General features: G+C 42.2%; 1 protein-coding gene across 2 annotated transcripts in view; it reads right to left on the minus strand.

Annotated features, from left to right (window-relative positions):
- Positions 1 to 286: 286 nt before the first annotated feature.
- RTTN (rotatin) overlaps positions 287 to 15,276 on the minus strand; it is a 113,105-nt gene continuing 98,115 nt past the window's right edge. For both annotated transcript variants that reach the window (XM_070420448.1, XM_070420447.1), the window contains 6 exons: positions 12,554 to 12,680; positions 9,729 to 9,931; positions 6,089 to 6,356; positions 2,751 to 2,854; positions 1,652 to 1,721; positions 287 to 674 (listed from right to left, as the gene is read on the minus strand). In XM_070420448.1, coding sequence (XP_070276549.1) covers positions 589 to 674; positions 1,652 to 1,721; positions 2,751 to 2,854; positions 6,089 to 6,356; positions 9,729 to 9,931; positions 12,554 to 12,680 — 858 coding nt within the window. In that variant the 3' untranslated portion in view covers positions 287 to 588. The remainder of the gene's footprint in view (positions 675 to 1,651; positions 1,722 to 2,750; positions 2,855 to 6,088; positions 6,357 to 9,728; positions 9,932 to 12,553; positions 12,681 to 15,276) is intronic.

Below are 15,276 nucleotides of genomic sequence, written 5' to 3' on the forward strand. Positions count from 1 at the left end.
ATAAAACACAGGGGAAGGAATTAATATCACTAAACATCACAGAAAAAAGCTACTCACAAAATTACACACACTTACGTACAAATATTCCGTCACCAGTGTGAATGTTCTGGACAATATAAAGGTTTGAAAGATAAGGGTTTATACTGACAAAAGCTAAATTTCATGTAAAAATTAAAAATAAAGGAAATCAGAACACAATGTCTTCTTTCCATTCCCAAAAAGGTTATTCATGAGACTGATTAAGTTTGTAGGCAGCAATTATTAGTCAATTTTCAGTTTCTAGAAACATTTTATTAAATAATTGTTAAATAGGATTTTTACAAAGCAAATTGCATAGAAAAGGTAAAAAATTTTATGTCCCCAGCATTTTCTATGCTTTTTCCGTCATCTTCTGGTTGGCTGCTGCTCTTAACTACAGACCTGGTGGGAGGTGAAGGGACAGAGCTGGGCGCCACTCAGTGTCGGTCAGGAAAGGTGTCACCCGGGCAGAGGGCTTGCCTGTCCTCGGGCAATAGCTGTGCATACAGCTGGCTTCACGGCTGTCTACCTGTCCAGCGGCTGTGGCTGCAGGGCAGAGTGCCTGGGTCCTCAGGGACAGGTCAGCTGCTGCAGGAGGTTTTCAAGACATTTCAAATAATAGGCATTCAGGGGGCTTTCTTCTGAGTCTGAAAAAGCTGAGAGAGAGAAATTAGAGTATGGAGGAACAAGCTGATAAACTTAGCACTACATCTGTGAACACACACACACACACACACGCAGACGTAAGTACGATTTCTGTGAGACAAAATTCTATTTAACTCCTTGATGTACTTGGCATTAGGATATTTCACATTGTAAAAAAAAAAAAATGAACTTACAGAATTTATTTACTTTTAATTAATGGTTTAACCAAAGAATGTAAACTGAAAACAGTGCACCTCCATAACGGATCCATTATCCACAAGCCCAAATGAATGCCTTGCCTTGTTCTTTCTATGTACCATCCATCCTAACACCTAAACACTGACAGTAACTCAGTTACCCACGACCTCCAGAAGCTCATGGTCACAGCCAGAAACAAAAAAATCTAAAAGCCACTTATAAAAACTCAGACTATAACAATGTGGGAAAGACACAGTTCAGTGTCTGACCATAAAAGTGGTCAAAGAACAATGCTCATTGAAAACTTGTATCACTTAAAATGAAAATGCACTTGAAAGGAAAGCTCGCCTCCTGTCCCACGGCATCACAGGGCCCAGCGGATATGGGCAATGGGTCTGTTTCTGGAAGACTAGCTCAACTCTTGAAGTCAGGTCAGTTTTCTGTTCAAGGTCAATTCTAATTGGGTCCAGTTCTTATCACCCAAGAACACACTTCAGTACAGTGGTGGGCACTGGCAACGTTTTGTACAAAGAAAAAATGTCCTGGAGAAAGATCACAGACGTGTTGTAAGAAACCATTATATTTTCTTATTTAAAAAATGTTACAAGGAAAAGCACAGACCAAATACCGGCATACTAATCAATGCGTCAACCAAAAAGTTCCTCAAACATTATTGTAAAACATCAGTGTAGAAAAAACTGCTTTTTTGCTGTGAACTGCCCAAATATTTCATTCATTATTCGCTTAATAGCTTCCAAGTTGAACTGCAATCTCTCATAATGAAACTTACTTTTCTTTGCTAAGGAATATGCTTCATCCACTCTTCTTTTTATTGATGAATTTTTCAAAGTCGTTTTTGCCTGGAAATAACATGGAACAAGCCATGAATTAGACTCGTTTCCATGTGTAGGGATCACGATACAATCATTACTCTGCCATTCTGACCACAGTAGTAAGCAGGATATTATAAAATGTAGTAACGAAGCTACAGAATTAGATATTAGCACACACCATCACGGTGTCAGCACACCCTTCCCTCGCTAACTCGATTCTTCTCTCCTGCTCCTTGTTCTTGCTTCCCTTCCCTTTCCCCTTCTCCCTAATCTCAATGCACTATTTTAAACTACTTCATCTTAGTTTTAGTTATTTCACATTCCCTCACACCTCAGGTTTCAGATCAAGCATACCACATTTCCGGTCAACAAATATCCACAGTGACGACAGAGTGTCACATCCTGTGAGAAGACACATGGGTGAGAGGAACAGCAGCCGCCTCCATCCCTATGTGTGTGGACACCACCCAGCGGGAAGAACATGCAGACAAGGGACGGCTGCTGAGAAGCCCATGGGGATGGGTGTCTATGCTCACCCTGTCACCTGGCCACTATTTAATTGCTAGACACACATGGGCATTTCCCTCAGGAGTGAGATCTGTACTGAGAGAACAGGCACCAGTCCCCACCTGCCTGCCCCCCGGGACCTGTGCTGCAGCCTGAGGACTGAGCTCCTTCAAAACCCAGTGACTACAGGTACCTGAGATAGGGAGGTCCCACATGGGATAAAGCTTTGCTATTTGGTTTTATTTCAAGATGCATTTTTCCTTGACCCTTCTTTTAGCAGAAATCATCTAGATTAACATTGCACCAATATGGCAAATCAACTTATACTAACGGAAAATTCACTCAAAAAAGAGACTCTTTTGAGATGAGAGAGCCTGCTGAAATGGTTAGATGAGGAAGACCTGAGTGATGGTTTACTAATTGTACGAAGGATGCACAGGCCACAGGCTCCGAGCTCAGTCTTCTCTAGCTGACACTCCTCTGAGGTCCCTGGCTGCCCGAGAGGTTGGTGTTCGCCCCCAACACACGACAAAGATTGTGAGAACTTACCTTCTGGTAATTGTGAATCAGAGCCCAAAGTGCGGCTGCGCCGATCCTCCGAGCACTGGGACTCTCACTTTCCAGAGAGGCAGCCAGCACACTCAGCACTTTTTCTAATAAAAGAGACATTAAAAAAAGTTCAGTCCCAGACAGTACCTGATATATATTAAACCAGTCAGATGCCCTGTTCTCCCATCAGATGCACACAAGAGTTGGTATCACTACGGCAAAAACTACCTTCATAGCATGTGGCAGAGGGAGGACAACCTGTCAAGTTTTCACAACAGACACAGAGCGGCCAAGGAAGCAGCAGCGGCCTCATGGTTTTCGGCCCTAATTCAACAATGGCACATTCATGTCAAGACAACAATAGTGGAGAAGTCATTACACAATGAGTTATATTAATGAGCTCTTCAGTTATAGCTCACATGCTGGTGTGCAGGAAAACGGGTCTGCTCTTGTGATAACTTTTAAAGACTGTTACATGAACATATCAATAGCACGGGCTTCTACAAAATAAGAGTGAAGGAATACCATATGAGGTAAGCCTTTTACAAAAGAACTGGCCATATTGGAGAAATGTTTGTGTAGATGTGTGTGCCAGAGGAAATGTGATTTAAAGGAAGATCAACTCACAAGACAGGCCCCTTTTCACACAGCCAGCCAGAGCATGGAATCAAGACTTGGAAATTATCCTCAGCAGCTACTGGTTTTAGGTGAAGATGCAGAGAAGTCGGTGCCAAGGAGATGCCAGGGTGTCTCAGACATTACATGAAGCTGCTTTACTGCTTACTTGTACCTGTCATTACATTCACTCATTTCCTCTGCAGCACGAGATTTAAAATCCTGAGACATGTTATGGGGATGCTGTGCACGGTCCCACCCCACCTGCTGGGGCATCTCCTTACAGAGCGGCCTGGCAGCGGGTCTGTCCGCTCACTGCTGCACATTCCAGCCACAGCGCCGCTCTACTTCAGGGGCTCAATACTACTTGGATGAAAGATTCCATAATTAAAGCAAACGGATGCTGTTTCAGTGATTCTATTTAGGGTTCTTAAAAGGAATTTGAAGGAATTTAAAGTCTTTACAGAGGAAAAAAAAAAAAGCATCTGTTCTATAAAGTGAGCTCTGAGCAGTGGGGCCAGTGTGGGTGGAGGTAGGTGGGGTGCCGTTTCCTGTCCGCACACCACTGCCTACCCTCACCCGCTTTCTGTGGTCCCCTGCTTCTCCTCTATCACAATACACAACTAGCCTGTATCAACAGCTGTCCCATGACAGCCATGATGGCAGGTGACAGGTGGCAGCTCATATTCTTGGGGACATCACTGAATGGTGTGTCCATTTGATATCACCCAGCGATGTTGTTACACATGGTACCAACACTCAGATGATCTACACAGATTTATCATTACTCCTTTTACCACGTACTATCTCTTAAAATGCTTCAATAAAGTACACATACAGGTCAATAATATGCTGCCCCTTCTGATAATGCAAATGGATCAGTTTTTAAAAAAACACATTTTAGCCCTAACTAGTTTGGCTCAGTGGCTAGAGTGTCGGCCTGCAGACTGAAAGGTCCCAGGTTCGATTCCGGTCAAGGGCATGTACCTTGGTTGTGGGCACATCCCCAGATGGGGGTGTGCAGGAGGCAGCTGATCAATGTTCCTCTCTCATTGATGTTTCTGCCTCTCTATCCCTCTCCCTTCCTCTCTGTAAAAAATAAAATATATTTAAAAAACAAAAAACCCACACATTTTATTGTGAAACATAACATGCATACAAAATACACATAAACCTGAAACTAATATTGTATATCAACTATAATTTTTTAAAAACACATAAAACATTTGCAAGTCTATTTGTAAGGTATGAAATGAATTCCCACATTAGTATAGAAATAATGTCAAGAGACGAGGTAACAGTAAAATATAGTTAAGTAATTAAGAAGTGAAGGGTTTTGAATATTTATTACCTTTCTTCTTAGCGATACTGAGTTAATTTTAAGTTTAGGGATGTCATGTTGGTAGCCTGAAATCAACTCTAAGAATATCGACACCATGAAAACCAGCAAATGCTGCAAACCAATTCAAAGGTGACTGACCAAACTTTTGAAAGCTTCCCATGCATTTCCACATTCAATAACTATCCTGAGGAAAACAGAATCACAGCGGCACCCATGAAGAATGTGAGCAGAATCATTTCCATTCACTTGGAAAACTCTGTTTCACAGAGAAATCCCTCCAAGGAAAAATTAAGTGGAAAACATGAAAGGAAACAAGAATTCATGTATTTTAAGCATCTACCATCATGAACCATAAACAGTGTAGGCACTTGCGGCGTTTATAAACTAATTTCTACGAAAACCAAGGAAGGAGGGATCACTGTACAGATGAGGAAATGGGGCCAGAGAAGCTGCCCAGTGATGCTGGAGTGATCACATGAGTGGTATGCGGGGTCTATCACCCACAGCTCTTCTTTTTTCCCTGATAACGCAGTGTCTCCTTATAAAATCCCTCCCTATGATAGTCACACAGCCCTCACAGAAACAGCATATGGTTACAGAAACAGATCTTGCCATTTCTCTTTCTGCTTCAAAATTTTTCTGATCGCTCCCCAGTCCTCGCCTCCACCTGCTCTACATCTCAGAGAAGGAAGTCTCTGTAAGGCATCTTTCACCACGTGCATGGGTCCTGCACACTCCTGCCTGCTGAGGATCTCTATCATCCATATCCACTGACAGCTGTGAGCACAGACGTGATTCTAAGTGCTACAGATAAACATGAAGAAATCAGACAATGACCTCGTGACTTATAAGAGTCTATGTTCTACTGTGGGCAGACGCAGCATAAATAGACATATCCCGAAAACACAAAGTGTCTCAGCCTGTGGTCACACTGCAGAGAAAAATAAAACGAGGAAAGGAGACAGAGTGAGCAGGAAGGGAGAGGAGGCAGGGAGGCAGCGTGAGGGCTGGCTTCACGGGCACCCAGAATTTGCTCAAAGCCTAGAGGAACGAGGGGAGGACAGATGAAGCCAGAGCCCCCTGCTCACCCTCCTCCCTGTGCTACCTCCTGTACCCAGTGTGTCCCCCAGCGATATGACCTGTCAACCCCGGAGACTTGAGGTAATTCCTTAAGGGCTGGAGCCACACCTGACTCATGCCTGCCTCGTTCTCACAGCCTCTGCCTCCCTCGGTGCCTTGAACACAGTGAGGGTTTCATAACCACATGGCAAATCATTTATAAAACTATTTTGTGTTTCAATCTGAATGGAATATGCTAAGAACCACCATGTGTATAAAGGGATGTGTGTGTCTATGTGAGGCGTATAAAGTGGATACGCACCATTGGCCAGGATCTTGGGCTTATTGGCAGGACTGAAGCAAATGTTATGAAAAATAAGGAGAGGCAGACAAGGGCTGCGCTTGTGCTTGAACTTGCTCATCTCTGTCAGCAAGTCTAAGCCGCCATCAAGCCGCAGGATCATCTGCTGCCCATCTTCTCCATACGATATGTTCAGGAGCAACTTCAACCAGAGGATGGTCAGATTACTAAGACGTTTATTTTCTCCTTTCGGCAACGTGAGAGACAGGAAGTTCTGCAAGAAGTTAGTCTGCGGATAAACAGAAAGAACATTATTTTTTTCTGGAGTCTTTGCATTCCTAGTCCCTCGGAGACCAATTAACCAACATTCTACTCTCTTTTTCCCACCTTTAATGTTTCATTCCTTCAATACTTCCCATATACTCCATCTATACTTTTTCCAGATATAAGTAAAAAGATTGAGAACAAAATAGCTTTCAAATTTTAATTCTTAGTAATTCTTTTCTGGTGATAGATAAAGCAGTTACGGTCAACTCAATTACTTAGGATTGATAATTCAGTTTGGTGATTATTTTAGGCCTCTGGAGTTTTGTCTTTCGGTCTGCCTTCTGGCAATTTTGCTACTAATTAAAAGGTATCCTATGGGGAGGAAAAAGAACCAAAACCCACTGATGGTTGCCAGAGGAGCGAGGGGAGGGGAATGGGTGAAAAGGGTGAAAGGGAATAAGAGCTACAAGCTTCCAGTTATAAAATAAATAAGCCCTGGGGGTGTAAAGTACAGCACAGGGAAAATAATCAATAATATTGTAATAACTGTGTATGTGACAGATGGGGACTACACTTACTATGGTGATCGCATCGTAGGGTATAAATGTTAAATTACTACATTGTACACTTGAAACTAACGTAACACTGTATGTCAACTATACTTTAATAAAAAAATAAACTAAAAATAAATAAAATGTTTAAAAATTAAAGAAAACCCAAAGCAGTCCTGGACACCAGGTAACAACCCTGGTAGAACTGAGGATACCTGAATCTTTACCGCTACATGAGAGCTAAAAAATAACCTGTGGGTACAGCTTGTGTTCTGTTTACCCCAGCTGTTTCTCTTTACAGATTTCTCATGGCTACACGTCACTCTAGTAAACCTAGAAACCAGAAAGCTCCATCACTTAAAATATAAGAGTCATTTCAACCTCCCAAAACCCTTCCACAAAACCGCAGCACACCCTTAACTATGTAAAAGACAGTAACTTATCGTCTAGAATAATCTACATGCAAAGAAAGAATGAATGGCCCTAACCGGTTTGGCTCAGTGGACAGAGCGTCGGCCTGCGGACTCAAGGGTCCCAGGTTTGATTCCGGTCAAGGGCATGTACCTTGGCTGTGGGCACATCCCCAGTGGGGAGTGTGCAGGAGGCAGCTGATTGATGTTTCTCACTCATCAATGTTTCTGACTCTCTGTCCCTCTCCCTCTCTGTAAAGAATCAATAAAATATATTTAAAAAAAAAAAAAAGAAAGAAAGAAAGAATGAATGAAAGTACCATATAGGAAGCAGCCCAGGAGAGCATGGGAACCACGGCCAGGTGCACAAGTGACCCAGGAGCAGGAATGTCATCACTTAACTTTCATAACTGCCCCCAAGGTCTCATCATCTCATCTCTCTCCCCGTTTCATAACCTACTCTGGCTTATTTCCTGGATCCTCCTGCAGCTAATCACAATGATGGCTTGAATCTATGAAATAAATTTAACTTTCATGTAAAATAACTGAGTGTGTGGATGGAGTTAGCTACAAAGGTATTAGCGACATAGCACAAGCACCAAGCAGGCTGGGGAACCCCATGCCCACTTGCACCTACTTCTCATCTGTTGGCCCAAATTAGCATTTTTCTACATTCATCCTGTGAGTCCCCCATGCAGCTAGATTCTGCCATGACAGTGGAGATCTGGGGCTGACGATAGTGATAAACTATATGGCAGTGCCTCAAAGGAACTATGCTGTGGGCATTCCTGATACTTTGCTGGGCCCGCCGATGCTTTTTAAGTTCCCCACATCAGGTGAAACGTGCTGAAACATGTCATGATAGAGGGAAAGCAGACACTTTCGAATCTGAGTTGTACCACAGCATTAGGTGTCCAGGGCTCATTATCACCTACTACAGCCGAGGGAAAACAAGGTGGGTGACCTACACCTCACAGTCTGATCACAGCAATATCGAAATATACTTAGAGAGTGAGAGCTGAAATGCCTTAGGTATAATTTTGTTTAACCTAATAATTTTAAAAATGAAGAAACTGAATATGTTAAAAGGAGAAAGTCTCCTTTTAAGTAAGTCTTAAAAGTCATACTTCAGACCCGAGGTTGGTACCCACACTGCACCTGGGTATTCCTACTTTGTTTCCTACCTGTATGTTCTGCAAGGAGATGGAGAAAGCACTGTGCCTGTTTGTGCTCTTGCATATGAGGAAAGATGGTAATCACGCATCCAGTTCAAAATGACTCCATGCACACACACACACACTCACACTCAAAGTCACCCACACTCATTGCCACTCACACACTCATTCATACACACACACACACACACACACACACACACACAAACACACATATATATATAAAGAAAATATCCAGCCATGAGCTGGAAGTAAAAGCTGGCTCCCATGAGAGCAGTGGGTTCCTGATTTGCACCTTCTGCCAATCTACCTGGTGTGAATACCACCACTATGGCTGATTTCAAGATATCACCCAGAGTCAACTAGCTTGCAAATTCCTGAAAATTAAAGAGGACACTCCTAAGTCAACATGAGTTAGCTCCAACACATCACTGAAAAGCTCCTTCCTTACTTAAGACTGCTATTTGGAGATTGCATTCAAATTGGAGATTAGTGGGGAGTAGAGAAGAGATGACACAGTAGAGGAAAAGGAGACTCAATTCTTATGAATGCTGTGAACATTTGCAATTTATTTTGGCCTTCATGTAAAAGAAAGAGAAGTACTCAAATAATCAGCATGTACTATTAAAAAACATCCAATTCACATTTTAGGGACTCTGTTGACATGTACCTGAATACAGTCTAACTGAATAGCTGTGCTAGAATTTATTCCGACCATTCAATCCCTTTTAAGTACTCTAAGTTAAATCGGTGACCAGAGTCAAGTTTAGGCACTGGATCCCAGGGGACTGATAAAATCACCTCTGGTCATAAAGAACTTAGGTCTAACTTGGGAGAAAAAAGGAACCATGATTTCATAAACCATTTTGACTACAGAAATTGAACTGAAATTTACTGCTCAATTTCGTCTTGTTTAAATACCAGTATATTACTTTATGATTTCAAATAAATGTAAGACAACTGCCTTTCTAAAACCCTCATTTTTGAGAGTGATAAAATATAATCCAAAGCTAAGAAGACAAACTAGAAGGAAATTGTTTCATCATATTCTAGCTTCTGTTACTTTTCCTGTATCAACAATCGACTGGCTTTAAGCAAAGTGACCCTCTTAATCCTTTCACAATCCTTTAAAATAAAATGCCCTGAAAGCAGAATAAATTAACCCTAGACACTGAGTTCTAGACTTCCCACACATATTCTTGATGGGCAGGAATATTTTACTACCTTTTCTACGATGGGAAGGAGTTTAAGTACTTACTTTCTGAATTACTCCTTTACAGTCATGAGACAAGGCCAGGTTGGAAAGGAACATGAAGACCATCTGCTGGACTGTGGGGTTCTCAAGAGCCACCTGGGAAGCCAACTTCAGGATACACAGCATCAAGGAGTTGCCGGGGGCTCCTCTGTACCCAGCTAGAACGGGATACTGTCCAGAACTTGACCAGCAAAGAGAACTGCAACCTTAAAAACAACAGCTCATCACAACATCTTCTCAGTTTCACTGTTCAGTTCAGAACAACCTCAGTTGTAAAACACATCAGTCTATCGAGTGACATGAACCTGCAGACTGCACATCAGCACCGAGGCTGGTGTTGTCCATGGCCAGCCTAGTGGGCTACTGCTCTCACTAAGGGCCCAGGATCGCAATTGAGCATTTAAAAACACTAGGGGTAGCCCTGCCGGTGTGGCTCAGTGGTAGTGCATCAGCCCTCAGACCAACAGTTATGGGTTCGATTCCTGGTCAAGGGCATGTACCTGGGTTGTAGGTTCGCTCCTCAGCTTCGCTCAGCCAGGAGGCAACCAATCGATGTGTCTTTCTCACATCGATGTTTCTCTCTCTCTCTCTACCCGCCCCACCCCACCCCCTCCCTTCCACTCTCTCTTTAACCCTTTGCGGTCCAATTTTATTTTTGGAATTCAAACAGTCTGGTCCAAATTAATTGACGGGATTGAATGCTGAACCGGTTTGCAGTGTCGACCTCAGCCTTGACACTGGACCTGCTCCTAGCACCTGGTCTGTCGAGTCAGCCTCGACGTTGGACCGAAAAGGGTTAAAAAAAAAATCAATGGAAAAAATATCCTTGGGTGAGGATTAACAAACAAACAACAAAAAGCCCCACCATACATTACGTTTATTTTTTAATAAAGAATAAAATAAGCATGATAGGTTTTTAAAATAGTTCCCAAGTGAGACATCTAATTAAATAGGAACAGAATATTAGAAATGGGAGGTAACTTGGTCTAAAGCATTTGTTTTACAGAAGAGAAAAAAAGAAGCTCAATAATTCTGCGGTGGGGTGGCAGGACAAATGCTACAGCCTTAGATGATAGATGAAGGCACAGGCTTGGAGAAGTCAGCGACCTGCTCAGTCACACAGCCCACAAGCAGCAAGAGCTGGCAGTGGTATCAACTGGTTTTCCAGAGTCTCATGTCTTCTCAGTAAATTATACAACCATGTGGGGCTTATCAAGGGAAAAAGATCACCACGACGAAATCAGAAATACATCTGACTATACTGCAACATGAACCAAAAGTTAGTTAACTTGTGAAGGCCAGCTTAAGTATAACTAGACCAGAGTCAAACTCCTTCTGTAAGATAAACTCACGGAAGGCCAGCAAACCCAAATAAGTACACTGATCTTTCTTGTGTGCACACTTTACAGCAGTATCCAACACCAATGTTTCCATTAACTGTTACATAAAACAGTCACCAATGATGCGATTTTGCTTGGAAGCAAATCAAACAGGAAAATAGAAAGTTTCTTCCTCAACTTAGTTGACTAATCACATTCTAATAGTTACATCAATTTTAAGTATAAAAGTAATGCAGATAATAGCTTTAAAAGATTGATATTAAAGTAAATGTTTTTGCTCAATATTTAGCAACTGATTCTTTTTTTTTTCTTTTCTTCCCTTAACCCTAAGTTAAAGAGGAAGGGTAGTGTAGAGAAGGTGATATGGAGACATAACACTCCACACACCACAAGAGAGTTCAGCAACCTGACGGTCTGTTTAGGTCAGTTTGTGTCGGCCATTGACAAGCTGAGTGGACTGCAGCTCCAGAGAGGAGGCCGAGGCCAGTCAGACTATCAAGGAGTCAGATAACCTTCACACTGGGTAGTAACTACACGGGCTCAGGACTGTTCTGAGTTCCAGTTCTTTCTCTGATTATCTTTTGCTATTTGGAGAACCCAGCTGCTGAGCTGCTGAATGTTGACAGAATAAAGTGCACAAACTTGCCAGCCAGTTAAACCTGACATTTATGACCCTAACTTCCCAATGGAAAATTCACACCACCAGCAATCCCACTTTTCCTCCCTAACAGGCTCTCCTTCCCTCCACTCAAACAGCCACTTCTCACCTTCTACCCAATCTCCCTCAGCCTCTAAAAATGCACGGCCCATAGGAGGCGCTCAATAAAATGTCTGTGAAAGGAATGAATGAAAGAGGCACCCCAACTACTACCAAACCAACAGAATCTAGAACTACCTTTCATCATACCAGTGTCCTACTCTCACATCTGTAAGAGTTTTAACTTTTACCTGATTTTTAAGGTCTTACAGCATAATTTTCCCTCTCAATTTTCCTATTAAATTCAATTTCCCACTGATATAATCAAGCCAGTTTCTCCCTCTCTATTCCCTGAGCTGTGTGATGACTTCCTATCTCAACAGACATACTAACACAGTGATTCTCCACCTTCTGGCCCTTTAAATACAGTTCCTCATGTTGTGACCCAACCATAATATTATTTTCGTTGCTACTTCATTACTGTAATGTTGCTACTGTTATGAATCGTAATGTAAATATCTGATATGCAGGATGGTCTTAGGCGACCCCTGTGAAAGGGTCGTTTGACCGCCAAAGGGGTCGCGACCCACAGGTTGAGAACCGCTGTACTAACATTTCTGTCTGTTCTCATGATACCTACAAGAAAGTATGCCTTTAACCAGCATACCTTCAATAAGAAGGAGAAACACTCCAAACTATGTACTCATTTTCCCAGTCTACTTTCACAACATTATATAAAATTAGTATTTTAGTATATTTTATTACTGGAAGGTAGTATTGGGTCTATTTACCATTTGGAAAATTTGCTGTATAGACACAAAGTAGCTGCAGGGCAATTTGCATCAATGAATCATCCATCAAAAGCCAGGGCCAGAGAGAGTGCAGGACGGGGACAAGATGAGCTTCAAGAGCTGCTTCCTGTAACGTAAAGGAAATAAGGACAGCGTTAGTCTGAATGTAGCAAAATATAAAATTAAACCAAGTCCAAAACCATCGTCACCAACATAAGGAGACAACAACCCAATTTATCTTTGCTCTGATGGCGCGAACTGGCTTCAAAGCCCTTGTCCCCAGACTGCCCTGTGAGCCTGGCAGCATGAAGAGGTACCTTCCACCCTGAGATGGCCAGGATATAAACCTTTGGTAAGAAATGCAGAAAAACAGCCCAGCTGGAGTGGCTCAGCAGTTGAGCATTGACCCAGGAACCAAGAAGTCACAGGTTTGATCCCCAGTCAGGGCACATGCTCAGGTTGCGGGCTTGATCCCCAGTGAGGGGTATGTAGGAGGCAGCCAGTTAATGATGTTTCTCTTTCATCGATGTTTTTATCTCTCTGTCCCTCTCCCTTCCTCTCTCTCTAAAAATCAATAAAAACACATTTTAAAAAAAGAAATGCATAAAAACAGCTTTGAACATGTCAGGTAAGCAGGAGGGTGCCATCTCACACACTGAATAACTGTAAATGATCTGAAATGGTTAAGAAATGGGATTTTGTGGTAAAGTAAACATTTTGATACACGAGTTTTTCCTCCCCCTCTGTGTGAATGTGTGTGTACCCAGATCTGGTATATGTGGACAGATAGAAACAGATGGATCAGGGGTAGATTACTGCTTTTAAGTCATCTGAGTAGAATAAAATTCAGTTAAAATAGCATGCTAAATCAATAAATTCTTAAGTAACCCATAGTTTTTATTACAAAGATCAGTTACCATTGGGAAAATACTACTTGCAGCAAACAGCCATTTTAAATGAATCGGAATCAGTAGGCAATTTGCAGGCCCGTGGGCACACAAGTGGGAGCTCATATCAATACCCACAACCTACAGAATTTCATGCAACATCAATGGCAGAAGAGAGTGGGAAGTTACTCCCAGCCATTCCCGTGCTCCCCACTCCTCCTGAGGTTGGGCCTGAACACAGCCCTATGACTGCGGCAGGTGACCTTGCTTCTGTTTCAGCCGAGACAGAAACGAGCAGGTGTAAGCTCCTTCTCTACTCCGCATTCTGTCCTCACAGTTCACCTGTGTTTTGCCCACTCAGCCGTCCTGACTGGCAGTGAGGAATGGCAGCTCCTGTGCTGGAGACTGACATGTCTATCTGTGTTCTGGAACACAGCCCACCTGCCCCTCAGGGCTCTTGATCCATCAATTAGTTCTTTTCTCCCTGTCTCTTTAATAACTAGTCCCTAGTTTGATTTCTTGTTCACATTCAAACAGTTTATAGAAAAACAAACACACAGACCAACTTCCATTAATGCTATGTGTCCTAAATTAGAATGCTGCTTCTAGACCAAGCTTCTAGAAAGAATACCCTCGTTGTTGTCACTGCCCACCTCTTACTTAATCTTCAGCTTACTTTGGCATATTTTCCGTCGTATGGTACTAAGAAGGCCATACCCATCTTTGCAGTTACCAAACCCTCATCTATTACAGGTCTTTTTTCCTTTACCTCCTTGGATCCTCTCTAGCCTGGATTATCTCCTAATTCTCTCCAGCATTCCCTTCTCTGTTCTTTTCTTCATTATATTTTCCAAGGATATGACCTAGACTTTCACTCTACACTCTCCTGGGAAATTTCAACAATAGTCACAGCTACGCACAGCACCTATGTATTGATAACCCCTAACATCCCAGCCTGTTTCACCCCTCAGAGCCCAGAACTATGTATCTACTGATGACCAGCCATGTTCTACCCGAACGTCCCACAGACACTGTGCTAAAGTGTCAGACCTGAATGTGAGGCTCTCTCACACCTATGCTTGTTCTAGGATGCACAACCTAGAGCAAGCACGTCCAACTCAAAGGCTAACACGGGCCAAATAAACAAGGTTTAAGTTTATGTGGGCCGCAAAAAAACAAAAGCTCCCATTTTCATAGAAATGTAGGTTTATTTCGATAGAGACATGCTGAATACAAAGGGCTGAAATGAGTAATCATTAACATAAAATAATAGACTATTTAAATAAAAATTAATATTTTTTCTTGAACATTAACTTACCAGACACTGAATAACTGCACAAATCAATAAGCGTAACGCAAATAAACCTATTTTTCTTGTTCTCCGAAAGCAAAATATTTCCTGTTGCACACACCAAACAAGTCAGTCCAAGACTAATGACGTGACATTCGGCTGCTAAAATATTCGCTGCTAGTATTAGGGAGAGAAATGGTGCACCTGTGCGTAAGGCGCATAAGGGAAATGAATGCAACACAATCATAGTAATCAGTCATTAGCGAATGTTGTAGTTCATTATTAATAATGATATATAACAGGATATTATAAAAATTAAATTAAAAATTTTTATTAAAATGTTTCTTATATACTGTTATATTGGCTGGCCCACAAAAATACTCATTGTGGACCACATGCAGCCTGCGGGCCGCGAATTTGACATGATTGATCTAGAGCCTGGAAGTCACTCTGCCTTTCTCCTCCTTCTCAGATTTACTGTCCACCCTGCTTCCCTCTTCTACCTGCCTCGTCATCTCTTGCCTGGACTACCACTGCCCCTACCT

Source organism: Myotis yumanensis, unplaced genomic scaffold (assembly GCF_028538775.1).
Source record: "Myotis yumanensis isolate MYYU_CA2020_CCGP unplaced genomic scaffold, mMyoYum1.0.hap1 SCAF_7, whole genome shotgun sequence".
NCBI lineage: Eukaryota > Metazoa > Chordata > Mammalia > Chiroptera > Vespertilionidae > Myotis > Myotis yumanensis.